This window comes from Coregonus lavaretus (genome assembly GCF_964263955.1).
Source record: "Coregonus lavaretus genome assembly, contig: HAP1_SCAFFOLD_7517, whole genome shotgun sequence".
Taxonomy (NCBI): domain Eukaryota; kingdom Metazoa; phylum Chordata; class Actinopteri; order Salmoniformes; family Salmonidae; genus Coregonus; species Coregonus lavaretus.
In genome coordinates, this window is record NW_028163214.1 from 1 (window position 1) to 26241 (window position 26241).

At 45.4% G+C, this 26241-nt stretch overlaps 1 protein-coding gene across 1 annotated transcript; it reads left to right on the forward strand.

Annotated features, from left to right (window-relative positions):
* Window positions 1-970: 970 nt before the first annotated feature.
* LOC311118386 (genetic suppressor element 1-like) lies at window positions 971-26229 on the forward strand (the record flags this gene model as incomplete). The annotated part of the gene is made up of 10 exons (XM_084193187.1): window positions 971-1106; window positions 1640-1842; window positions 12522-12694; window positions 12905-13099; window positions 13738-13899; window positions 14347-14552; window positions 20444-20735; window positions 25009-25637; window positions 25746-25858; window positions 25947-26229. Coding segments are annotated over 10 exons (2392 nt in total), but the record flags the coding sequence as incomplete, so codon positions are not given.
* Window positions 26230-26241: the final 12 nt, after the last annotated feature.

Sequence of the window (26241 nt, forward strand, 5' to 3'; positions counted from 1 at the left end):
CGAGAGAACATGAAGAGGAGAGAGCGAGAGTGTGAAAGGGAAAGAGAGCGTGAGGGAGAGGGAGAGAGAAAAGATAATGCAAGCAAGAAGAACACGGAGCCAGCTGGTGAGTGTGTTTGTTTGTTGTATGTCAGTGTGTATGTGTGTGGGTGTGGTGAGCAAGTGTATCAGTGTGTATGTGTTTGGATGAGAGAGAAAGAGACACTGAGTGTGAGAGAGAAAAGAGAATTGAGCCAAAGAGAACATGGAAGGGAAATATGTGTGTTAGAGAGTGCGGATGTTTTTTTGCTAAATAAGCATGTGAGTGAAACAGATGAACAGAGAGAGAGGAGGGTGAAGGTGGGGGATAGGAGGGAGATAGAGGGAGAGATAGAAGAGGGTACAGGAGGGAGAGGAGAGAGAGGATATGACGATGTCTCAACAAACAGGCAGCTGTAAGGATCTGAGCCTTTGCTGTGTGTGTGTGTGTCTAAGTGGGTGTGGGGCAGTAGATAGCTGTATGTGGGTCACTGGGAGGGCAGTGGGGGAACACGAATTATGTTAGGATTGTGCGTGCCTTTGTGTGCGTGTGTGTAAGTGTGTGTGCGTGCCTTTGTGTGCACCTGTGTGTGTGTGTGTGTGTGTGTGTGTGTGTGTGTCACGGCTCACAGACTAACCGACCTCTGACCTGATACTTGACCTCAGTGTCCCCTCCTTCCCCCTCTCAGCGCTGTCACACACACACACACACACACACACACACACACACACACACACACACACACACACACACAGCCTCTCAGTAGCTCCCTCACTTTCTCTTTCCCACACACATATTGTTTTATTATGATAGAGAGAACACAAAAAGGCTCAATATTATTTTTCCTTTCTTTCACTACCCTACCTTCCCTCATTTCACTTTTTTGTCAACCCTTCCACCCTCCGTATCGCTCCAGGTATGAGCCATGAGTCAAAGTTGCGGTCATTAGGAATGATCTCCACACCAACTCGCGCCACGGTCAGCCCTCTCACCCCGCTAGCCAATGGGAGTGCGGCTGCTCAGTCTGCTCAGTCTGGATTTGCTGCTGCCCTCCGTCAATTGGCCAAACAGGCTGAAGAACCCAGAGGTAAGCACTGTGACCCCGCCTCTCTCCTCTTACCTCAGGACAGCAATAACATCTATTCTATTTACACCCAAAATACATTCATCATCCACAGTCTCTTCTCTCCTACCCCCTCACACTTCCCCTCTTTCCTTTACATCGACCTGACATCAGATTCCTGTCCAACCCTGCTGCTATTGTGCGTGTGTGTGTAGCTCCTAATGGAGGTAATTACCCACAATTACACTCCTTCTCTCCCTCTCTTATACTCTCTCCCTTATACTATCCCACTCTCTTTCACTCATCTCTTCCATTTGTTTTTCTGGCATCACTCTCCCATGCCCCCCCCCCCCCCCATTAGCTGCTTTTGTGTGTGTGCGTGTGTGTTGATTAGTGTGATGTCTCGTTTTTACAGTAATGGCTTTCTGATGGCCTTTCTGCCTTGCTATTCCTCCTCCCCCCATCTCTCTCTTTCTCTCTCGCTCGCTCTCTCTATCTATCCAATTTTCTCTGTCACTCTCTCTCTCTGTCACTCTATCTGTCTATCTATCCCCTAGGTTCTTCTCCCAGTAGTGAGTCTTCAGTCTCCTCTCCAGCCACCTGTCTCAGTACTTCAGTCACCACTCCTAAGAGGGGGTTGTCAGGGCCGCTCCAGACCTCAAGTGGGGGGGGCAGCCTTCCCTCCACCCCTCCTGTTGTCACCATCGCCCCAACTCACAGCAAGACCAGCAGCATTCTCTGGAGAGGAGAAGGGCACCAGGTAAGAAGAAACAGTCCAGCTTTATTTGAAGTGCATCTTATGAAGGCTTTATAAAGCACTAACTACATAGATGCTTCACAAATAATCTATAACCGATTATCATGCTCTATAAAGATTCATAATGTGGCATAACTGTGTGACATAACCATCCACTTAGTTGTTCACATTTATTGATCCTTTATAGAGAATGAAATACAGTTGTAGATTATTTGTGACCCATTTATGTAGTGCTTATGGAGCCTATATGAATGCTTTATGAAGCCTTCATAAGATGCATTTCAAATAAAGAGAGAGGGAGAGAGTGAGTCACCCAGTGGACCCATACTGGAAAGAAAAGCGGTAGCTGTAAACACGGTCTCCTATTGTGTTATGTATGTGTGTATGTGTGCAGTATTCTGTGAAGAGTGAGCTTTGTGTGCATTTTCTTGTGTCCCTTGTGTCCCAAGAGCCCTGTGTGTATTTGTGTTTGTATTTAAGATGGAGTGAGGAACCAGGCCCTCTAACAATCCAGGGGTTAGCCCCCCGAGCAGCCTTTCTCCCCCTCACAAAGAGCAGTCTGTCTGGCTCAGCCTCCTACCCTGGGGCTCCTATTCAGAGAGGGGGTATCAGTGGAAGAGAGAAATGGAGAGCAAGGAGAGAGGGTTAAAGAGAGGGAAAGGAAGGGGGGGGGGGGGGGGAATATAATCTGATGGAGTTGGACTGACAGCATTTTAGCGACATTAAATATTATTAAAATCTGTTCATATACATCCCCAGGAAGAATATTACACGTTTTAAAACATTTTCTGATAAGCAAGCACTTAGATATGGTCATTTCCACGTTAAAAAAATTCTTAGAATGTTTGGGAATTAAGTATGCTAAGGCATTTGTGAAATTCTATAGCAATATAGAGTGGGAAAGCGGCCATGCGTTTGGACAATTAATAGACACTGCAGTAAATAAAACCTAATAAAAACATCGGTCTCGTCCAAGACCGGAGTCTACGCAGACCGGTGCACCACAGCCAATCAGAAATACAGTAGGCCTTTATGCAAACAAGCCATTTGCCACACAGGCCTGCCATCATCCACTTTGAACTGGACTGTGTGTTTACAGGCATTTGCAACAGTGCAACATTAGATAATTAGAACGCATTCGCCAAAAGCTACAAAATACACCTGAAAAGTAAATACCACAGGAGTACTCTTACATTTGGGAACGTTACAGTCCTATTGAAAAGGTAGGCTTTCTCTCCCTCAGTTATGCACATCAACAACAACAAGATCAACAACTAATGCTAGCCAGAGCAAGATGAACTAAAATCTAACGAAGGAACATTAGATAAACCCTCTCAAACTTTCTCATCTAGTTGCCCGTCAAAATTGCACTGATAAACGATGGGGAATGTAGCTTACTCGTCCTTCAGCAGCTTGCCTGCCAATGCATTCATTCTTGTCCCAACCATTCACCCAAGCTAACTGGCTAAAGTTGGCTAGCTTGCTAGCGAGCTACTTCCAGACACAAATGAGAGAACACCTCACTCTGACCATGTTACTCGCCGTAGCAGAGCTGGTTAGGCTATTTACATGTTATCTAGAGTGTTCTTGACTAAATATAACTTTTTCCCCCCTAGGTTTACTGACACCGGGCATATCTAGCGGGTGTTGCAAATTCATAAATTCATCAGCTATTCTGCGCTCTCAGACGAGAGTGCTCTGAAATCAGAGTAGATAGCCAGAGTGAATTTGCAAACGCAAGAGATATGCTAACTGGATAACAGTCGTTCAAGTTCTTGCTAGCTAACCAAATGACACCTGCATCTCTAGCTGTGTATAGCCACCGAAAAACGATATGAGGGGAAAAAGTCAGTCACTCACCCACTCCTCCAGTGACATTACATGACATCCTCCTAGCAGCTAGCTATCTAGCTAACATTAGGCTCTGTGTTTTTAGCTTGCTACTTAAATAGATACGCTAGCCTTTTAGCCACGTTATGACTGAATTGTGATCATTGCGCTTGCTAATTTGATTGTATTGACATTCCCAGCCTTAGTTACATTCGTCAGTTTTTGTCCAAAATATTGAAACTGAAACAGTGCATCCCGAATGGAGGCAGCAAACAATGTACCAGGCCAGCTGTGATTTACAACCCGATAGCAATATTCTTTGGACTACCAAGAAATGTGTTGGTAAATTATATTAATCATGCAGTGAACTGCATCCATCTATTCTGCCAACAATGCCTTAGTGTACGTCATGGAATGTTGAGTCAAATCGAACCTATTTTAAAAACCTCTTATAAAGTTGGTTTTGTAGCATAAATTGGGAATTTGACATTTTTGACTGATGTTATGATTGTCTGTTTGTTTCATATCTGCAAAGTAGTTAAAACGCTGTCAATTCCACTTTAAGGTTTGAAAGGATGTGATGTTTTGACTTCCTCTACATTGATGTAGCAGGTGTTTCTATTCAGAATGACTCCCAGAACACAACACATCCAGTCAGAGTACAACTATGAAATAACACATTTGGAATCATGTAGGAACCAAAAAATTGTTAAACAAATCAAAATATATTTTAGATTCTTCAAAGTAGCCACCCTTTGCCTTGATGACAGCTTTGCACACTCTTGGCATTCTCTCAACCAGCTTCATGAGGAATGCTTTTCCAAAAGTCTTGAAGGAGTTCCCACATATGCTGAGCACTTGTTGGCTGCTTTTCCTTCACTCTGGGTTTGGAACCAAAAATCTCACATTTGGACTCATCAGACCAAAGGACAGATTTCCACCGGTCTAATGTCCATTGCTCGTGTTTCTTGGCCCTAGCAAGTCTCTTCTTATTATTGGTGTCCTTTAATAGTGGTTTCTTTGCAGCAATTTGACTATGAAGGCCTGATTCACGCAGTCTCCTCTGGACAGTTGATGTTGAGATGTGTCTGTTATTTGAACTCTTTGAAGCATTTATTTGGGCTGCAATCTGATGGCAGTTAACTCTAATGAACTTATCCTCTGCAGTAGAGGTAACTCTGGGCGGTTTCCTATGGCGGTCCTCATGAGAACCAGTTTCATCATAGCGCTTGATGGTTTTTGCGACTGCACTTTAAGAAACTTTCAAAGTTCTTGAAATGTTCTGTATTGACTGACCTTCATGTCTTAAAGTAATGATGGACTGTCTTTCAGTTGTGTAAAGTAACGAAGTATAAATAGTAAAGTACCCTTACCCAAAAAAATGACTTAAGTGAGGTAACGAAGTAGAAATACTTCGTTACCTCACTAAAGTCGTTTTTTGGGGTATATGTACTTTACTTTACTATTTATATTTCTGTCGACTTTTACTTTTACTAACCTACATAAAAAATGAAAAAAGTATACTTTTACTCCGATACATTTCCCGACACCTTCGTTACTCGCTACAAAATCAAATCAATCTGAAGTTGGAAGAAAAAAACAAATCATGTTGGAAAAAAGATGCAAGCAACATCGGCGAGTCGGCACACTCATGGGTGAACTTGTTTTGCAATGCAGTAGGCGACGACATGCAGAGTTGATCCAATCCCCATCAGTTTAGGCAAATCCAAGGTCCTAAAGTGCAAACCCCAAACACCGGGAGCCTGTCACTTGCAATACAGTCATCCACTCAGTAGCACTTTGCCCAAGCGTGTCCGAAATCGCACAATCATGTTTGACATCGCTCTACCACCACCTCCTGATGAGGACGAACACCCTTGGCTGTATCTAAAATAAATGTTTTCTTTTCTCAGAATGAAGGATTCATCCTACCGGATGAAATGTCTGTTATGTTTACCAAAAGTTCAGGAAATACTAGCGTTCAAGAACTCGCCTTCGAACCTAAAAAACACATTGAGGTAAGCCTACTGTTAGCTTGCTAGCTAGAATAACGTTGCTAATTAGCATGCTAGCTAACATTAGCTAACCTAGTTAGACCACATTTGCTAATGCAACAAGCAGTGTTAGTTGATGCTAGCTAATCCTATATACCTAAATAGTTCACAAGCTAGTAGCAACCAACTTTAGCTGGCTAGATGTTCCCAGATTCGGAAGCTTTGTTAGCTAACGCAATCTAACTAAACTGACACAAGCTAACTTGCTAGCTTGTTAACAACTAGTAGTTTCCGAATCTGGACACATTCTAGTCAGCTAACGTTAGTCTAGCCAAATACCTTTTCTCTAAACACCTGGTCAAGCTAGCTAACTAACTAATGTTAGCTTTCGGGTGTTATTCCTTGTGTTAGTTGATAAAGTTGTTCTTACCTAGCTAATTACTGTAGACTTAAGTTATTGACGTAACCTACTAGCTAGATCAATTAACCTATTTTTTTTTGTCATTGTAATATTAAATGGTGGTCACAAACTCTCACTTAACTCATGTTTATAGCTTTAGAATTAGGATCCTATACCTTAAGTATTTGGTGATGGTGGTTATGTAGCTAAGTAACTGTCTTTCTCGTTTCCTTTTCTTCTTATTTCAGAGAAAGCATGTACACCATCTTAAGAAGTATGGAGAACTGACGGCAAACACACTGAAGAGAAAACATGCCCCTGAGACACCATCAAGCAGAGCACATTACTGAAGACAGTGTCTCTCAAATCCATTGACAAAGCTGTGGTGAAGTATGTGGTCCAAGGGCTCCAACCATTCACTGTTGTAGAACAAGAACCGTTCAGAGAGTTTGTCCAGGATCTGCAGCCTAACTCAAAGATGTTATCAAGGCCCACACTGCGCTCCAGGATTGATGAAGCCTCCACGGAAATTAAGAAGAAGGTGACTGAGGCAATGAGAGGAGTTGACCACATCGCCACCACCACCGACTGCTGGTCTGCAAGAAGATGGAGCTTCATTGGTGTTACAGCCCACTGGATAGACCCTGATAGTCTCAACAGATGCTCTGCAGTCCTGGCCTGTAAACGGTTGAGAGGATCGCACACCTTTGATGTGTTGGCAGGCGCCCTAAATGACATCCATTCTGAGTTTGAAATCCGGGGTAGGATTGTGAGAACAACAACAGACAACGGCTCTAACTTCTTGAAAGCTTTCCAAGTTTTTGGAGAAGATGAAAACAACGAGGCAGTGGAAGCAGTGGGTGGTGAAACAGCTCAGCCTGGACAGGAAGATGATCAAGAGGAGAGTGAAGAAGTGGAGTTTGTTGATGTGGCAACGATCCTGAATGAAGATGATGGTTTTGAGTACCAGCTGCCGAAGCACCAGCGCTGTGCTTGCCACCTACTCAACTTAGTATCTACAGTCGATGCCCTGAAAGCAACATCCAGTGAGGCTTACAAAAAAGTGTCCCGTTCAACATTTGGCAAGTGCCAAGCACTTTGAAACAAATGCGGAAGATCCACACTTGCAGCCAAAACGGTTGAAGATGCTTGCGACCTCCAGCTGCTACGCCCGAATGCTACAAGGTGGAACTCCTGGTTCATGGCAGTAGAAAGAATCCTGAGGATCGTCAAAGACAAAGGAGGGGCGGCCGTCAGAGTTCTCTGCACAGACTTCGAGGTTCCAATGTAAGTAAGGATTATGTATTATTTTGTCATAATTGAAGGTCTTGAATGTTGTCTAAATCTGTTGCAGTGTATCCTGCCCCTTTGCTTGGGGACTATTAACTGTTTCACATGTTGTAGCCATACACTATCATTAATCCATTTAGTCAACTACTCATCCAGCCATTGATTACTGTAGTTAAATCAGGTGAAATGGTTAGTGGTTCCCTTTGTATAGGGTTAGGAAACGGTATTAATATATATATATATATATATATATATATATATATATATATATATATATTTTTTTTTTCTTTTAATAGGTTCAATCCAGCTGAACTCGCCTTCCTCACAGAGTATGCTGCCACCATGAGCCCAGTTGCAAAGGACATCAACATCCTGCAGGCTGAAACCAATGTCCAGATGGGGTGGCTACTTCCAACTGTCAACCTGCTGATCACAAAACTTGACCGAATCAAGTTGTCCCTGAAGTACTGTAAGCCTCTGGTGGATGCGCTACAACTGGGACTGAAGATGCGCTTCAGCCACGTTTCATGTAGTCCCGTGTAGCTCAGTTGGTAGAGTATGGCGCTTGCAACGCTAGAGTTGTGGGTTCGATTCCCACGGGGGGCCAGTATGAAAAATGTATGCACTCACTAACTGTAAGTCGCTCTGGATAAGAGCGTCTGCTAAATGACTAAAATGTAAAATGTAATGACCCTGAGCTGATCGCAGCTGCAATCCTTCTCCCCAAATTCAAAACAACGTGGACAAAAGATGATGGCACCATCAGAATGGGTAAGACAACGTGGTTAATTAACAGTATTTTATTATTCATAAACAACTGTATAGTGTACATTTTGACACTTCATAGATTTGAGAACCACCCATTTAAACTACAATCCTGACTTTGTGGTTCAGTCCAATGGGTAGCCTACTTAGCCCTGTTGCTTGGTTTATATAGATGAGGGATGGGGATGGATTAATGTAGGCTCACAATGGCATGATTTCTATTGTCATCTTCCTTGTACTTCAGGAATGGACTACATCAAGGACCACCTGGAAGAACCCTTGCTGCAGCTAGGTGATGGCACCAGTTCATCAGATGAGGAGGACTTCTTCTCTGCCATGAAGACGTCTCAAGCACAAGAAAGCGCCAAACAGCTGGACGGATACCTGGCCTGTTCAGCTAATCATATGGAGTTGCTCAAGTCCTTCCCGGTAGTCTGTAAGCTGTCTCTGAGGCTAAACACACCCTTACCTGCATCAGCTGCATGTGAAAGGCTGTTCAGCATCGCAGGACTTGTTTTCAGTCCCAGGAGAGCAAGGCTGGATTCCAGAAACATTGAAAACCAGCTTTTATGAATATGCCTTGTTACAAAGGCATGACCTGACACACTGATTTCTAATACAGTTATATCAGTGGTGATGTCCTCATATTCCTACAGTGTGGTTGTGTGCCGTTCTGTACATGTACTTTTGATAAGCTCATTAAAAAAAATGTTGGGGGGGGGTTCTCTTATAGGATGTTTTTTCTAAAGCAAAGTGACTGTGATTGTAAGTGCTTACGTTTACTGGCAATATTCCTTCTGCTTATCTGACTCATCAAATAATCTGTTAATGATTTGATTCTTTGAGGCCCCGTGTAGCTCAGTTGGTAGAGCATGGCGTTTGCGATGCCAGGGTTGTGGGTTCGATTCCCACGGGGGGCCAGTATGAAAAAGTTATGCACTCACTAACTGTAAGTCGCTCTGGATAAGAGCGTCTGGTAAATGACAAAAATGTAAATTATTAAGGCATAATTCTATTTTGTCTGTAAGAGATTTATTTTGAAGTGTTGCCTATTTGAGAATCCACTTAATTTTTTTTATCTGAGCTCTTCTTGTATCCGTAAGAATGTTACCTTTCAGAAAAGCTCAAACCAAATAAAAGGTCTGGCTGTTTTGCTTTTTGGATTTACAGCTCTTATGTTTCATACTTTTACTTTTGATACTTAAGTACATTTACCTTACGGCTATTTAATATCAGGTACTTTTAAGACTTTTACTCAAGTAGTATTCTAATGGGTGACTTTCACTTTTACTTGAGTCATTTTCCAGTAAGGTATCTTTACTCAAGTATGATTATTGAGTACTTTTTTCACCACTGTACTTAAGTACATTTAAAAACAGATACTTTTAGACTTTTACTCAAGTAGTATTTTACTTGGTGACTTTCACTTTTACTTGAGTAATGTTCTATTAAGGTATCTTTACTTTTACTCAAGTATGACAATTGAGTACTTTTTCCACCACTGCTGTCATTTCTCTTTGCTTAGTTGAGCTGTTCTTGCCATAATATGGACTTGATATTTTACAAAATAGGGCTATCTTCTGTATACCACCCCTACCTTGTCACAACACAACTGATTGGCTCAAACGCATTAAGAAGGAAATAAATTCCACAAATTAACTTTTAAGAAGGTACACCTGTTAATTGAAATGCATTCCAGGTGACTACCCCATGACGCTGGTTGAGAGAATGCCAAGAGTGTGCAAAGCTGTCATCAAGGCAAATGGTGGCTACTTTGAAGAATCTGAAATATAAAATATATTTGGATTTGTTTAACACTTTTTGGGTTGGAATGCAAGGCTTTATCGTTGTTTTTTTTACAGCAATGTTTGGTGATCGACTAGGAATGCCTTGGATCGCGATCGACCAGTTGGTGAACACTGCTCTAGACTGTATTATTCAACTCAGCTTAAGCCTAGTCATTAGCACTGGGAGCTAATACAGTGGGGGAAAAAAGTATTTAGTCAGCCACCAATTGTGCAAGTTCTCCCACTTAAAAAGATGAGAGAGGCCTGTAATTTTCATCATAGGTACACGTCAACTATGACAGACAAATTGAGAGAAAAAATCCAGAAAATCACATTGTAGGATTTTTGATGAATTTATTTGCAAATTATGGTGGAAAATAAGTATTTGGTCACCTACAAACAAGCAAGATTTCTGGCTCTCACAGACCTGTAACTTCTTCTTTAAGAGGCTCCTCTGTCCTCCACTCGTTACCTGTATTAATGGCACCTGTTTGAACTTGTTATCAGTATAAAAGACACCTGTCCACAACCTCAAACAGTCACACTCCAAACTCCACTATGGCCAAGACCAAAGAGCTGTCAAAGGACACCAGAAACAAAATTGTAGACCTGCACCAGGCTGGGAAGACTGAATCTGCAATAGGTAAGCAGCTTGGTTTGAAGAAATCAACTGTGGGAGCAATTATTAGGAAATGGAAGACATACAAGACCACTGATAATCTCCCTCAATCTTGGGCTCCACCCAAGATCTCACCCCGTGGGGTCAAAATGATCACAAGAATGGTGAGCAAAAATCCCAGAACGACACGGGGGGACCTAGTGAATGACCTGCAGAGAGCTAGGACCAAAGTAACAAAGCCTACCATCAGTAACACACTACGCCGCCAGGGACTCAAATCCTGCAGTGCAAGACGTGTCCCCCTGCTTAAGCCAGTACATGTCCAGGGCCGTCTGAAGTTTGCTAGAGTGCATTTGGATGATCCAGAAGAGGATTGGGAGAATGTCATATGGTCCGATGAAACCAAAATATAACTTTTTGGTAAAAACTCAACTCGTCGTGTTTGGAGGACAAAGAATGCTGAGTAGCATTCAAAGAACACCATACCTACTGTGAAGCATGGGGGTGGAAACATCATGCTTTGGGGCTGTTTTTCTGCAAAGGGACCAGGACGACTGATCCGTATAAAGGAAAGAATGAATGGGGCCATGTATCGTGAGATTTTGAGTGAAAACCTCCTTCCATCAGCAAGGGCATTGAAGATGAAACGTGGCTGGGTCTTTCAGCATGACAATGATCCCAAACACACCGCCCGGGCAACGAAGGAGTGGCTTCGTAAGAAGCATTTCAAGGTCCTGGAGTGGCCTAGCCAGTCTCCAGATCTCAACCCCATAGAACATCTTTGGAGGGAGTTGAAAGTCCGTGTTGCCCAGCGACAGCCCCAAAACATCACTGCTCTAGAGGAGATCTGCATGGAGGAATGGGCCAAAATACCAGCAACAGTGTGTGAAAACCTTGTGAAGACTTACAGAAAACGTTTGACCTGTGTCATTGCCAACAAAGGGTATATAACAAAGTATTGAGAAACGTTTGTTATTGACCAAATACTTATTTTCCACCATCATTTTCAAATAAATTCATTAAAAATCCTACAATGTGATTTTCTGGAAATTGTTTTCCTAATTTTGTCTGTCATAGTTGACGTGTACCTATGATGAAAATTACAGAACTTGCACAATTGGTGGCTGAATAAATACTTTTTTTCCCCACTATGTCCTCAGCAAGGTTACTCATGTGTGGGAGTAGTTTGGTAGAGTGAGTGAGTGGGTGGGTGTTTATACTTGATGGAGAAAGAGTTAGACAGCAGAGAAAGATGAAGGGGGTAGTAGAGGAGGATGAGTTTTAAGATGTTCCCTCCTGCCCTGATCTTGACTTGCTCTGACATATCAGAAGCACTTCTCCACCCGGGTGGGCTTTTAGCTCGCAGCTGAGAGGTCATCTACCCTCCCTTTCCCCGCTCATCTATTTCATCCTCCTCTACTCTCCCACTCTCCCTTCTTTTCCCATTCTCCCCTACCCTCCCCGTCTCCTTCCTTTCCCCCTCCTCCACTTTCCCCTACATTCTCCTTCTCCCCTGTCCCCCTCTCCCTCTGTCTCCCTCTTCCTTTGCTCCCCTCTCCCTCCGTTCCCCTCTCCCTCCGTTCCCTTCTCCCTCCGGCCTCCTCTCCCTCCGTTCCCCTCGCCCTCCCTGCCTCAAGCTCTTAGAGCTATTAACATGAGTCTCTTGCTGTGACCTAGAAGAAGGTGATGTGTGTGTGTGTGTGTGCGCAGGCGAGCGTGTGTGTGTGTAGGAGACAGACATGACAGGGGTGTCAGAGTAGTAATGAGAGCATTGCTGGCAGGGGATTCAGTGATGTGTGTTCAAAACAGAGTGGGGGGTTGGAGAAGCTACATTGCTAGCCTATGACAGTGTTAACATGCTATGGCTAGCTCAACATTAAGGGACAAATCCTGTCATGAAAATAGTTTCACATGTTGTGAGTGGGAGATTTTAATTTTGCTTAACAAACATTATCTATTTCCGTCTCTCTCTCCCTCCCTCTCCCTATCTCTGTCAGGCTGAGTCAGGTGTTTGGGGAGTGAGTAGGGAGCGTGTGGGGTCTGAGCTCAGCCCTCCCCAGGAGAAAGGGGGTTATCCTGTCCCCTCTCTTCACGTCCTGGCTCACCCCTCCTACCCCTTCAGCCTCACCCCCAGCTCTGTCATGCAGGACCGGAGACTACAGGGCCTTAGGTGAATCACTCCTGGATGTCTATACTCCCACACACACGTACACAGATACACGCAGAGTCACAAACATATACCACAAACACACACACAAACCCATCTACAGTGCAACAGATAAGTCTTTCTTGCATAAACCACATATGCACTACCTCCGTTCACGCCAAAACAGCAGACTCAAATTTGCAATCTGATCCCCAACTCCTCCCCCTCCTGTAGTCTACCTGGTCAGGTACACCCTGCGGTTCCCTTGGGGGCGGTCCCAGAGGAGTACCTGAGAGGACTCCGCCCCTTCGCTACCTCAGACGACCTCCGCCTGCCCTCGCTGCCCCTGGGGCTCGACCCCGTCACCGCTGCCCACGTTACTGCTGCTGCTGCCTACTACCACCCTGCCTACCTCCACCACCTACACAGGTGAGTCTATAGACCACCCTACCTACCTACCTACACCACATACACAGTTCAGTCTATAGACCACATTTCCTACCTCCACCACCTACACAGGTCAGTCTATAGACCGCCCTGCCTAGCTCCACCACCTACACAGGTCAGTCTATAGACCACCCTTCCTACCTCCACCACATACACAGGTCAGTCTATAGACCACCCTTCCTACCTCCACCACATACACAGGTCAGTCTATAGACCACCCTTCCTACCTCCACCACATACACAGGTCAGTCTATAGACCACCCTTCCTACCTCCACCACCTACACAGGTCAGTCTATACAGGTCAGTCTATAGACTACCCTCCACCACATACACAGGTCAGTCTATAGACCACCCTACCTACCTCAGTCTGACTCTGTAGAATCAGTGTTCTACAGATGAGACAGAGACACAGAGAGACAGGCAGACAGACAGGAAGACAAAGAGACAGACAGGGACACAGAGAGACAGAGGTTTGAAGCAGCCTGTGTGTTTGTGTGTCCGGGTTGGGATGTATAGATGGCTACTGAACCCCAAAATGTGCCTAAAGGTTGAAATTCATTGCTCCCTCTCTCTTTGCCTCTTACCCTCCATTCCTTTTCCCCTTGTCTGTGTGTTCCAGGATGGAGGAGTCTCTGTGTCTGTCTGCACTGCGTTCTCAGTTCTACTCTGTACCAGCAGGGGGAGCCTTCTCTCCCCTCCACCCCTCTGCCCTCCACATGCACCTGCCTGGGGCACGCTACCCTGGGGAGCTCAGCCACACACACAGCGCATTGGCTGAGAGGTAACACACACGCTTATGATACACACACACACACCTGCACCTGCCCTTAGGGCTGCTACCTTCGGAAGCTGAACAATCACTCTGGCTGAGAGGTGTTACACTCATACATGTACACACACTTTGTAATCTCTCTGCAGGAAATGCACAGGTTGCTGACTGTGTTATATTTTTAGACCACTCCTCACGGTGCTACCATATACACATCACGCACACACACCAATACACACATAGGTGTCTGTGTGTGCTTATATCCTGTGGTTACCTATTAATTGTTCATCTGCTCTTGCTCACTCATGCTGTCTTACATGCTCTGTGTGTGTGTGTGTGTGCATAGGTGTGTGTGTTTAACAGTGTGTGGTTAATCTGCCCAATGTTGGGTGTTGCATCTCTCACCATCTCTCCCATGTGTCTGTGGTATGTGTGTGTATCTTTTAACCTCCCCCACAGACTACAGATGGAGGAAGAGCTTCGCCAACGAGAGAAACAGAGGGAGCTTGAGCTGGAACGGGAGAGAGAGAGGGAGCGGGACAGAGCGAGGCAGAGGGAGATGGTGAGAGCGGTGGAGACTGAGTACCTTGCTGGACTGAAGGCTCTCAAGACTCCGCCGCAGGACTGGGTCAGACCTGGGGAGAGGCTGACACCCAACAGACTGGGTACGGTGTACACACATACACACACACACATATACACGCACACACACATATACAGTATAGACTCAATACACACACTGATTGGTTGATTTCCCGTTAATTAAGCACCAGAGATTTATCTTGAAAGTAGAGCCTGACCACCATCCATATCATTTACATTTACATCATTTAGCAGACGCTCTTATCCAGAGCGACTTACAAATTGGTGCATTCAACTTATGATAGCCAGTGGGACAACCACTTTTTATTTTTTAATGGGGGGGAGGGGGGAGGGGGTAGAAGGATTACTTTATACTATTCCAGGTATTCCTTAAAGAGGTAGGGTTTCAAGTGTCTCCGGAAGGAGACACTTGAACTACTTCTCAGATAGAGTTCAGTGTGTCAAATCGGAGGGCCTGTTGTCTGGACCTATGGCAGTCTCTATGGGGGTGCCACAGGGTTCAATTCTTGGGCCGACACTTTTCTCCGTGTATATCAATGATGTCGCTCTTGCTGCTGGTGACTCTCAGATCCACCTCTACGCAGACGACACCATTTTGTATACATCTGGCCCTTCATTGGACACTGTGTTAACAAACCTCCAAACGAGCTTCAATGCCATACAACACTCCTTCAGTAGCCTCCAACTGCTCTTAAACACTAGTAAAACTAAATGCATGCTTTTCAATCGAACGCTGCTGGCACCCGCCCACCCGACTAGAATCACTACTCTTGACGGGTCTGACCTAGAGTATGTGGACAACTACAAATACCTAGGTGTCTGGTTAGACTGTAAACTCTCCTTCCAGACTCACATAAAGAATCTCCAATCCAAAGTTAAATCTAGAATCGGCTTCCTATTTCGCAAAAAAGCCTCCTTCACTCATGCTGCCAAACATGCCCTCGTAAAACTGACTATCCTACCGATCCTTGACTTCGGCGATGTCATTTACAAAATAGCCTCCAACACTCTACTCAGCAAATTGGATGTAGTCTATCACAGTGCCATCCGTTTTGTCTCCAAAGCCCCATACGCTACCCACCACTGTGACCTGTACGCTCTTGTTGGCTGGTCCTCACTACATGTTCGTCGTCAAACCCACTGGCTCCAGGCCATCTATAAATCACTGCTAGGCAAATCCCCGCCTTATCTTAGCTCATTGGTCACCATAGCAGCACCCACCCGTAGTCTGCGCTCCAGCAGGTATATCTCACTGGTCATTCCCAAAGCCAACACCTCCTTTGGCCGCCATTCCTTCCAGTTCTCTGCTGCCAATGACTGGAACGAATTGCAAAAAATCTCTGAAGCTGGAGACTCTTATCTCCCTCACTAACTTTAAGCATCAGTTGTCAGAGCACCTTACCGATCACTGCACCTGTACACAGCCCATCTAAAATTAGCCCACCCAACTACCTCATCCCTGTATTGTTATTTATTTTGCTCTTTTGCACCCCAGTATCTCTATTTGCACATAATTTCTTGCACATCTAGCATTCCAGTGTTAATACTATTGTAATTATTTTGCACTATAGCCTATTTATTGCCTTACCTCCATAACTTGCTACATTTGCACACACTGTATATATGTTTTCTGTTGTATTCTTGACTTTATGTTTTTGACCCCATATGTAACTCTGTGTTGTTTTTATCGCACTGCTTTGCTTTATCTTGGCCAGGTCGCAGTTGTAAATGAGAACTTGTTCTCAACTGGCTTACCTGGTTAAATAAAGGTGAAATAAAATAAAAAAATAAAATAAAAAAAAGGTGGTCAGTGACTCCGCTGTCCTGGCGTCGTGGGGCAGCTTGTTCCACCATTGGGGTGCCAGAGCAGTGAATAGCTTTGACTGGGCTGAGCGGGAACTGTGCTTCCGTAGAGGTAGGGGAGCTAGCAGGCCAGAGGTGGATGAACTTAGTGCCCTCGTTTGGGTGTAGGGTCTGATCAGAGCCTGAAGGTAAGGAGGTGCCGTTCCCCTCACAGCTCCGTAGGCAAGCACCATGGTCTTGTAGTAGATGCGAGCCTCAACTGGAAGCCAGTGGAGTGTGCGGAGGAGCGGGGTGACATGAGAGAACTTGGGAAGGTCGAACACCAGACGGGCTGCAGCGTTCTGGATAAGTTGTAGGGGTTTAATGGCACAGGCAGGGAGCCCAGCCAACAGCGAGTTGCAGTAATCCAGACGGGAGATGACAAGTGCCTGGATTAGGACCTGTGCCGCTTTCTGTGTAAGGTAGGATCGTACTCTGCAAATGTTGTAGAGCATGAACCTGCAGGATCGGGTCACCGCTTTCATGTTAGCGGAGAACGACAGGGTGTTGTCCAGGGTCACGCCAAGGTTCTTTGCACTCTGGGAGGAGGACACAATGGAGTTGTTAACCGTGATGGCGAGATCATGGAGCGGGCAGTCCTTCCCCGGGAGGAAGAGCAGCTCCGTCTTGCCGAGGTTCAGCTTGAGGTGGTGATCCGACATCCACACTGATATGTCTGCCAGACATGCAGAGATGCGATTCGCCACCTGGTTATCAGAAGGGGGAAAGGAGAAAATGAATTGTGTGTCGTCTGCGTAGCAATGATAGGAGAGACCATGTGAGGATATGACAGAGCCAAGTGACTTGGTGTATAGAGAGAATAGGAGAGGGCCTAGAACTGAGCCCTGGGGGACACCAGTGGTGAGAGCACGTGGTGCGGAGACAGATTCTCGCCACGCCACCTGGTAGGAGCGACCTGTCAGGTAGGACGCAATCCAAGAGTGAGCAGCGCTGGAGATGCCCAACTCGGAGAGGGTGGAGAGGAGGATCTGATGGTTCACAGTATCAAAGGCAGCGGATAGGTCTAGAAGGATAAGAGCAGAGGAGAGAGAGTTAGCTTTAGCAGTGCGGAGATCCTCCGTTACACAGAGAAGAGCAGTTTCAGTTGAATGACCAGTCTTGAAACCTGACTGGTTTCGATCAAGAAGGTCATTCTGAGAGAGATAGCAGGAGAGTTGGCTAGAGACGGCACGCTCAAGAGTTTTGGAGAGAAAAGAAAGAAGGGATACTGGTCTGTAGTTGTTGACATCGGAGGGATCGAGTGTAGGTTTTTTGAGGAGGGGTGCAACTCTCGCTCTCTTGAAGACGGAAGGGACATGGCCAGCGGTCAAGGATGAGTTGATGAGTGAGGTGAGGTAAGGGAGAAGGTCTCTGGAAATGGTCTAGAGAAGAGAGGAGGGGATAGGGTCAAGCGGGCAGGTTGTTGGGCGGCCGGCCGTACAAGTCGCAAGATTTCATCTGGAGAGAGAAGGGAGAAAGAAGTCAAAGCATAGGGTAGGGCAGTGTGAGCAGGACCAGCGGTGTCATTTGACTTAATAAATGAGGATCGGATGTCGTCAACCTTCTTTTCAAAATGGTTGACGAAGTCATCCACAGAGAGGGAGGAGGGAGGGGGAGGAGGAGGATTCAGCAGGGAGAAGAAGGTGGCAAAGAGCTTCCTAGGGTTAGAGGCAGAGGCTTGAAATTTAGAGTGGTAGAAAGTGGCTTTAGCAGCGGAAACAGAGGAAGAGAATGTAGAGAGGAGGGAGTGAAAAGATGACAGGTCCGCAGGGAGTCTAGTTTTCCTCCATTTCCGCTCGGCTGCCCGGAGCCCTCTTCTGTGAGCTCGCAATGAGTCGTCAAGCCACGGAGCAGGAGGGGAGGACCGGGCCGGCCGGGAGGATAGGGGACATAGAGCGTCAAAAGATGCAGAAAGGGAGGAGAGGAGGGTTGAGGAGGCAGAATCAGGAGGTCGGAGGGAGAAGGATTTAGCAGAGGGAAGAGATGATAGGATGGAAGAGGAGAGAGTAGCGGGAGAGAGAGAGCGAAGGTTGCGACGGCACATTACCATCTGAGTAGGGACAGAGTGAGAAGTGTTGGAGGAGAGTGAGAGAGAAAAGGATACAAAGTAGTGGTCGGAGACTTGGAGGGGAGTTGCAGTGAGATTAGTAGAAGAACAGCATCTAGTAAAGATGAGGTCAAGCGTATTGCCTGCCTTGTGAGTAGGGGGGGACGGTGAGAGGGTAAGGTCAAAAGAGGAGAGGAGTGGAAAGAAGGAGGCAGAGAGAAATGAGTCAAAGGCAGACGTAGGGAGGTTAAGGTCACCCAGAACTGTGAGGGGTGAGCCATCCTCAGGAAAGGAACTTATCAAGGCGTCAAGCTCATTGATGAACTCTCCAAGGGAACCTGGAGGGCGATAAATGACAAGGATGTTAAGCTTGAATGGGCTAGTGACAGCTTGGAATTCAAATGAGGAGATAGACAGATGGGTCAGGGGAAAAAGAGAGAATGTCCACTTGGGAGAGATGAGGATTCCTGTGCCACCGCCGAGCTGACCAGATGCTCTCGGGGTATGCGAGAACACATGGTTAGACGAGGAAAGAGCAGTAGGAGTAGCAGTGTTTTCTGTGGTAATCCATGTTTCCGTCAGCGCCAAGAAGTCGAGGGACTGGAGGGTAGCATAGGCTGAGATGAACTCTGCCTTGTTGGCCGCAGAACAGCAGTTCCAGAGGCTGCCAGAGACCTGGAACTCCACGTGGGTCGTGCGCGCAGGGACCACCAGATTAGAGTGGCAACAGCCACGTGGTGTGAAGCGTTTGTATGGCCTGTGCAGAGAGGAGAGAACAGGGATAGACAGACACATAGTTGACAGGCTACAGAAAAAGGCTACAATAATGCAGAGGAGATCGGAATGAAATGAACTAAACATCTGGGAAAGCGAGAGAGCGGGGCCTCCCTCACTTACGTTTCACTGAAACACTCAAATATAACTCTCCCAACTTCCACTTTAGAAATTATAATTGTTGTAAACTACAGCGGTTCAATGTTTTCTAGGAATAGACTCTAACTTAGTTTATTCAGCTAGCTAACTTGGTACAGTATTCTTCCGTGAAAACCATCCAGGGCACCGAATCCTATGACGCCAAAACCAGCTAGCATGCCAGCCTCCAATAACATGGTTTAGCACCAATACTCGGTTACAACAAACCACCAGTGTGTTAACACGCCAAGCAGATCATTCGTGTCCGTGTCTAACGTTGTGTCAAGTTTTGGGTTAGTTTTGACAGTTTGAGTGAGTACGTCGTCAACTTATTCAGCCAGTTAGTTAGCTAGAATAGTTAGCATACTAGCTAGCCATTGCTCTCTGCCAACGAACCAACCCCTCCTCCCACAGAGAGCCAAGCTAACGTTAACTAGTCACCCATGTCCCGAATTCCCTTGAACGACTCTGGTTACCAGTATGTAAAAACAAAACAAAAATAAATGTAGTTTATAACTTACCCTTAGTAGCTACTGTTAGCCAGTTAAGTGCAAAGCTAGCCACTTAATCGATTCAGCCAGTTAACGTCTGTCCCAACGGAGAGAAAGCGTCTCCAAATATTAAAGCTAGGTCGTTCCAGCTATTGTTTAGTTAGCTATCCAGGTAGCAACAAGCTAGCTACATTTCGAGTACAGTAGCTACTAACTACCTAACGTTAACGCTTCAGATAATGAGGTTAGAAAAACAGCTGAATGGTAGGTAGCTAGCTGGCTTAATTACAGGTACTCTTAAGCGTGAAATAACATTGGAAACAACTATCCACAGTTGCTAATAGTTACCAGTAGCTACCCGCTAGCTAGCTAGCTTTATTGGTCCAGGTAGTGAGTTAGCTAGCCTCGTGCTTCACCGGGCTCAGCCGAATACAATACTTACCTACAATAATTACCTACAATAACCTACAATAACTACCTAGATAAACTACCTACAATACCTAACTACAATACCTATCTACCTACAATCTAAATACATGGTTTAAGCTTTACTCGACACCATATACACCATATAAGCCTAGCTTACCTCCCGCCAGAGAGAGACACAACCTCACCCGACGCATAATGTAGTGTTTAATTTAATTATAATAATTTTCCCCAGGTAAGCCCACCCTCCCTGCCCTCCCAGTCCCTAAACCTCTACAGCCAGACCTCCAGTCCTCCAGGGGGTCAGCCTCTCACCCAATTCCCACCCTGGTGCCCTCTCAGACGGGGAACAACGCACACACTGTCTCAGCCTCTACCAGGGGGCTCCATGGAACACTGGCCTCTGCCATGAAGCTCCAACAGGCCAATGGGGAGAAGCGCTGGTGGTCAAAGCAACGCCGGCAAGGGCAGGAGAGGGAGGCGTGGCCACATGGGGAAGGGGTGGAGCCTAGGAGACACAGCTACAGGTGAGTGTCTAATCAGGCAAGGAACAAGCAATTGAGAAATGCATATGTTTATCAGTTTCCCCAGCAGTCTGTTTGTATGTGCGTCAGTGCTTAATTTGAGCCAGATCCTGCCGGAACAGGATCCGGCACCTTTCAGTTTTAGAATGTTTAGTTCCAGAACCCATTTGCCAGGATCCGGTACCTCTTATCACCAGTGGTGTGAAGTACTTAATTAAAAAATACTTGAAAGTTATACTTAAGTGTTTTTTTGGGGTATCAGTACTTTACTTTACTATTTATTTTTTTGACAACTTTTACTTCTAGTTCACTACATTCCTAAAGAAAATTATGTACTTTTTACTCCATACATTTTCCCTGACACCCAAAAGTACTTGTTACATTTTGAATGCTTAGCAGTACAGGAAAATGGTCTAATTCACACACTTATCAAGAGAATATCCCTGGTCATCCCTACTGCCTCTGATCTGGTAAACTCACTAAACACATGCTTTGTTTGTAAATGATGTCTGAGTGTTGGAGCGTGCCCCTGGCTATCCATACATTTAAAAAACAAGAAAATGGTGCCGTCTGGTTTGCTTAATATAAGGAATTTGAAATGATTTATACTTTTACTTTTACTTTTGATACTTAAGTATATTTTAGCAATTCAATTTACTTTTGATACTTAAGTATATTTAAAACCAAATACTTTTAGACTTTTACTAAAGTAGGATTTTACTGGGTGACTTTCACTTTTACTTGAGTCATTTTCTATTAAAGTATCTATACTTTTACTCAAATATGACAATTGGGTACTTGTTCCACCACTGCTTATCACTGTTTGCAATGTAAAAAATATAATAAAAATGATCAGAGTTCATTAAAGTTGCCTCGTCTGTAATTCTCCTGCCCCCTAAAAACGTAATGTGAATAGTGCCTGATATTCTAAGAATTGATTCATGTTGGGCCGGCCGGGGTTTATGGTTTGCGCAACATTGTAGCGTGTGTCAAACTCATTCCACGGAGGGCCGAGTGTCTGTGGGTTTTCGCACCACCCTTGTACTTTATTGATGAATTAAGGTCACTAATTAGTAAGCAACTCCTTTTCACCTGGTTGTTTAGGTCTTAATTGAAAGGAAAAAACTAAACCCTGCAGACACTCGGCCCTCCGTGGAATGTGTTTGACACCCCTGTTGCAGCCTATAGACCCCTCAAACTTAACTCTGGAACTCGAAGCCGGTTCCACTGCATTTTTTCATTGTTCCCCTCTAGTCAGGGACTGATTTAGACCTGTGACACCAGGTATGTGCAATTAATTATCAGGTAGAACAGAAAACCAGCAGGTGCCGGACCTCGTAAGGTAAGAGTTAAGTACCCCTGCTATAGACCAACGCGTGGTCATTGCTGTGGTGACAGAGAGAAGTGCGTCTGTATCTCTCACAGAACTAGAATGAGATTCACTTTCTATGATCTCTCTCCTTCTCTCTGCTCTGATAGACATGAGCCTGCAACTCTCATCTCTCCAGCATTGCACTTCGTCATTTATTTCCTTATATAATCATAGGGTGCTGGAGGTGCCACAGCACCCCTGATAAATTGAAATACATTTGCCAAAGTTATATTTACATTTTCGTCATTTAGCAGACGCTCTTATCCAGAGCGACTTACAAATTGGATAATTACTGCTGTCTGTTCAGAAATAAATGAAATCATTCAGAATTCAAATCATTCAGAATTCTACACCAGGAGTAGGCCTATGCCTATAATTTAGCCACAGAGGATAAATAGCGTGGCAAATCTGTCAGTGAACAGCATCTAGCGAAAACAGGCCTTTCGCAATATTTCAAATACAATCGCTGGAAAATACAGGTTGGAAAGCATATGGCTCCTGCTGAAAAGAGAAGACTAATCTGTCTGTAGGCTACCAAAATATGTTATCAACTTCCAAATAGGCCTATTGAGTGAACAGCATTGTTTTACAAAGTAAAATACAAGAGAGAAATAAGCTTTTGGCACGAGCGCATCGGCCATCGCCGGTTAGTGAGGTGTGCATCATTGGCTGAGTCCAGGGGCGGTGTGTTCATTAGGGCGATATGGGCGACGCACTGCCAAACGGGAAAAGGAAGGGATTTTTTTTCTAATCAATTATATCACGGCAACAGTAGTTATCAGTGTTCTAATCTAGACGTCTGATCTGCCACTAAATGTCCAATCAGGCTAAAGTCGTGCTTCAAATGGCCCCGCCCCTTTTGGGGCGATTTCAGTCAGGTTGAAAATCGCCCAGGAGTCTCTCATAGACTATCATGTAAAATATTTTTTTTTTCAAATATCAGAGCTTTCAATACAATCTCTATGGGTTCCGGGAGGGCTTGCACTTACGCGCTTTCGTCATACGTAACATAAGTAACCATGAACATAACTAAGAAAAGAGCGGGTAGCAGCGTCAATCAATTCACGTACAACTGTCAAGATGGCTAGCTTTGCGAGGCAAAGATGAAACTGAGGGCTCCACCAACCCTGGTATTTTTCTTGGACTTGTCAACTTTGTGGCACAATTAGATGAGGTGTTTGATGACCATCTTAAAAATGCTAAAGTTTTCAAGGGCACATCAAAGACCATTCAAAACGAGCTACTGGAGTGTATGCTAGCGGTCATGAGGGAACATATTGTGGAGGAGGTGAAGTCGGCGAACTTCGTAGCTATCCAAGCTGACGAGACCACGGACGTTTCTACACAGACACAGCTGGTGCTTGTGCTGAGGTACATAGATAGCAACCACAAAGTGCAGGAGCGCTTTTTTGAGTTCCTTCCCATCTCGGAATCAACCTCAGTCTCAATCGCCAGTGTGCTTTTGGAGAGACTGAACGGTCTTTTTGCCGACGACGAGAAAGTCAAACTCATTGCGCAAGCTTACGATGGAGCCAGTGTGATGAGGGGAGAGAAGGCTGGTGTGCAGCAAAAGGTGCGTGAGCATTTCAAGAATGCCCATTACGTGCATTGCTATGCGCATCAGCTGAATTTGATCATGCAGCAAGCTAGAACAGTTTCAGTACAAGTAATGTAGCCTCTCTCTCTCTTTGTCCCTCCCTGTCTGTCTCTTTAACACACACACGCCCAAATCAGTTCACAGTTGATGTTGTTTAAAATAGTTATTTTTCATTTTTAAAAAAGTAAAAAAAAAAAAAATATCTGTTCATGTTCATTTTTACAAATCTATACAATTGGCCAGAATATGGTTGTTCATATTTACAAATCTATACAATTGGCCAGAATATGGTTGTTCATTTTTACAAAGCCATACAGATAGCTGTGTTGACCTTTTCTAGAAATTATTTTCAAATTCTGTTTTCAGGCAAAATGTCTATCACTGTTCATTTTCACAAATCTATACAAGAGGGCAGAATATGGAAGTCTATAAACATTTCTTATTACCAATAACTTGCATCAATGTTTTCAGTAGCCTCTATCAAAAGCTCCTGCTTGCTTGTTGTGAATTATGCTCAGGTGCACATATTTCCAATTCAACCATGAGGCCTTTTTGAAGCAAGTAATGTGTATATCAGTATTGACTTATATGCTGCCCCTGTCTTCATGTTGTTGCTGGACATATCTTTTTAAAAATGTGTGTAGGTCACCTAAATCATCAGAAAAATTGCCCCCCCTGAGAATTTTTTCAGGAGCCGCCACTGCCTGAGTCAGTGAAACTGGAAAGCTTTTTTAGGACTATAATTTCCTCGTCATATTGTACAATATGTGTGTCTCCACACACCTAGGCCTAAACTATTGATGGATTCAAGACAAGGTTGTTTTTATTGATCTCAGATTCTCAGTTTGTCGGTGTCAAAGTAGCCTATCATTTCGATAATTTGTGAGGTATTAAAAAAAGATTCTGCTGAAGTCTCCAGTCATCAAAAATTATGTAGAATTACGTGACATTCGTTTCTAAAAGGCAAACATTTTCCCCGATCCTAGGCTACAATTCCCCCCCCCCCCCCCCCATGTATGCAACTTCTGCAAGCACCTCTACTCTACTGCTCTATGCCAGTATGCAAAAGCAATGATAATGCATGCAATGCTCTTGGGCTCACTTTTACAAATTAAACACTGATGTGCGTGCGTTAATGCGTATATACATGGATTAAGATAACACTACAGTATCCTCAGAGTCAGTACTCTCTCTACTCTGCTAACATCTGCTTTTAGCTTGGCTGCATCATCAAGGTCAACATAAAACCCAGTGTGTTCGTGTGTGTGTGTTTGTTTGTGACTAGGCTTTTTTTCTTGTTTTCACAGGTCCAACGCCAGCCAGCATGACCCAGGCAACAGAGAGTCTCAACCCTACCTAGGAGCCCCACCTCCACTCATCTCCCCCAAACCTCACCCTCACCTCCTCCACCACCCCCCTGACCCTCCCACCACCCTCTGGAACCCTGCCTCTCTCACAGAGACCCCCCCAGACCCCCGTCGCAGGTTTGACTCCCCTGTTCCCCCCTCCCGCCCCCCTCCTGGCCTGACCAGAGCTGAGTGGCCCCCCAGCTCGGAGCGGGGGGAGGAGGGATGCAGGAGGATGGGGGAGGGCCCAGAGAGGTTCTCCTCCGTCAGGGGACCCATTCTGCAGGTTTCTGGCCTCTGGAGCATGGCTGAGCTCGAAAGATCCACTCACAGTCTCCACCACCAACATAACCATAACCACCTCCACCAGAGGGGCTCACTGCTCCTGTCCTCCCCCAGCCCCAGCTCTGACCTGGGGGTCCAGCGCCCGTCCAGCTCCCCCTCTTCCTCCAGGGACCTCCAGAAGTCTGAGCGGCCAGGCCAGGAGCCTCAAAACCCAGTGGTGTACGATGAGATCCTTCTGCAGCAGCACAGGCTGGTCAGCAAGCTGGACCTGGAGGAGAACAGGAGGAGAGAGGCCAGGGAGGGAGGTAAGAAGAAAGGGGACGTAAGAGGGAGGAAGGGAGGTGAGGAGAGTGGGCATTCAAGAGAGGATGAGACGAAATCTGGTTCTCTCTCTTCCCCCCCCCCCCCCCCAGGTTATTACTATGATCTAGATGAGTCGTATGATGAGAGTGATGAGGAGGAAGTGAGGGCCCACCTCAGAAGGGTAGCAGAGCAGCCCCCCCTAAAACTGGACACATCCTCAGAGGTAACTTGCCACACACATAAAAAATTGTCACTTGTGCTTCTATAATATTGTTGTATGATTTCATTCTCTTTAATCTGTCTCTCTGTAGAAGGTGTGTTTTCTGCATGTGTGTGGCCTGACTACGCTGGCCCATCGTGACCAGCTGCTTCATCAGAAGAGGAGGAAGAGGAGGAGGATGCTGAGAGAGCGCAGCGTCTCCCCTCCGCCTGTACAAGGCAAGAGGAAGACCCCTCGTCCTACTGTGGCACCCCTCCCCCCCCTCAGCACCACTCTCACCCCTGAGGAGCTGAACTGCTTCCCCCAACTGGAGGACAAGAAACACTTCCTCAACATGCTTAGCCTGTCCCATGTGACCATCCAGCAGAGGAGAGGTAACGTACAGT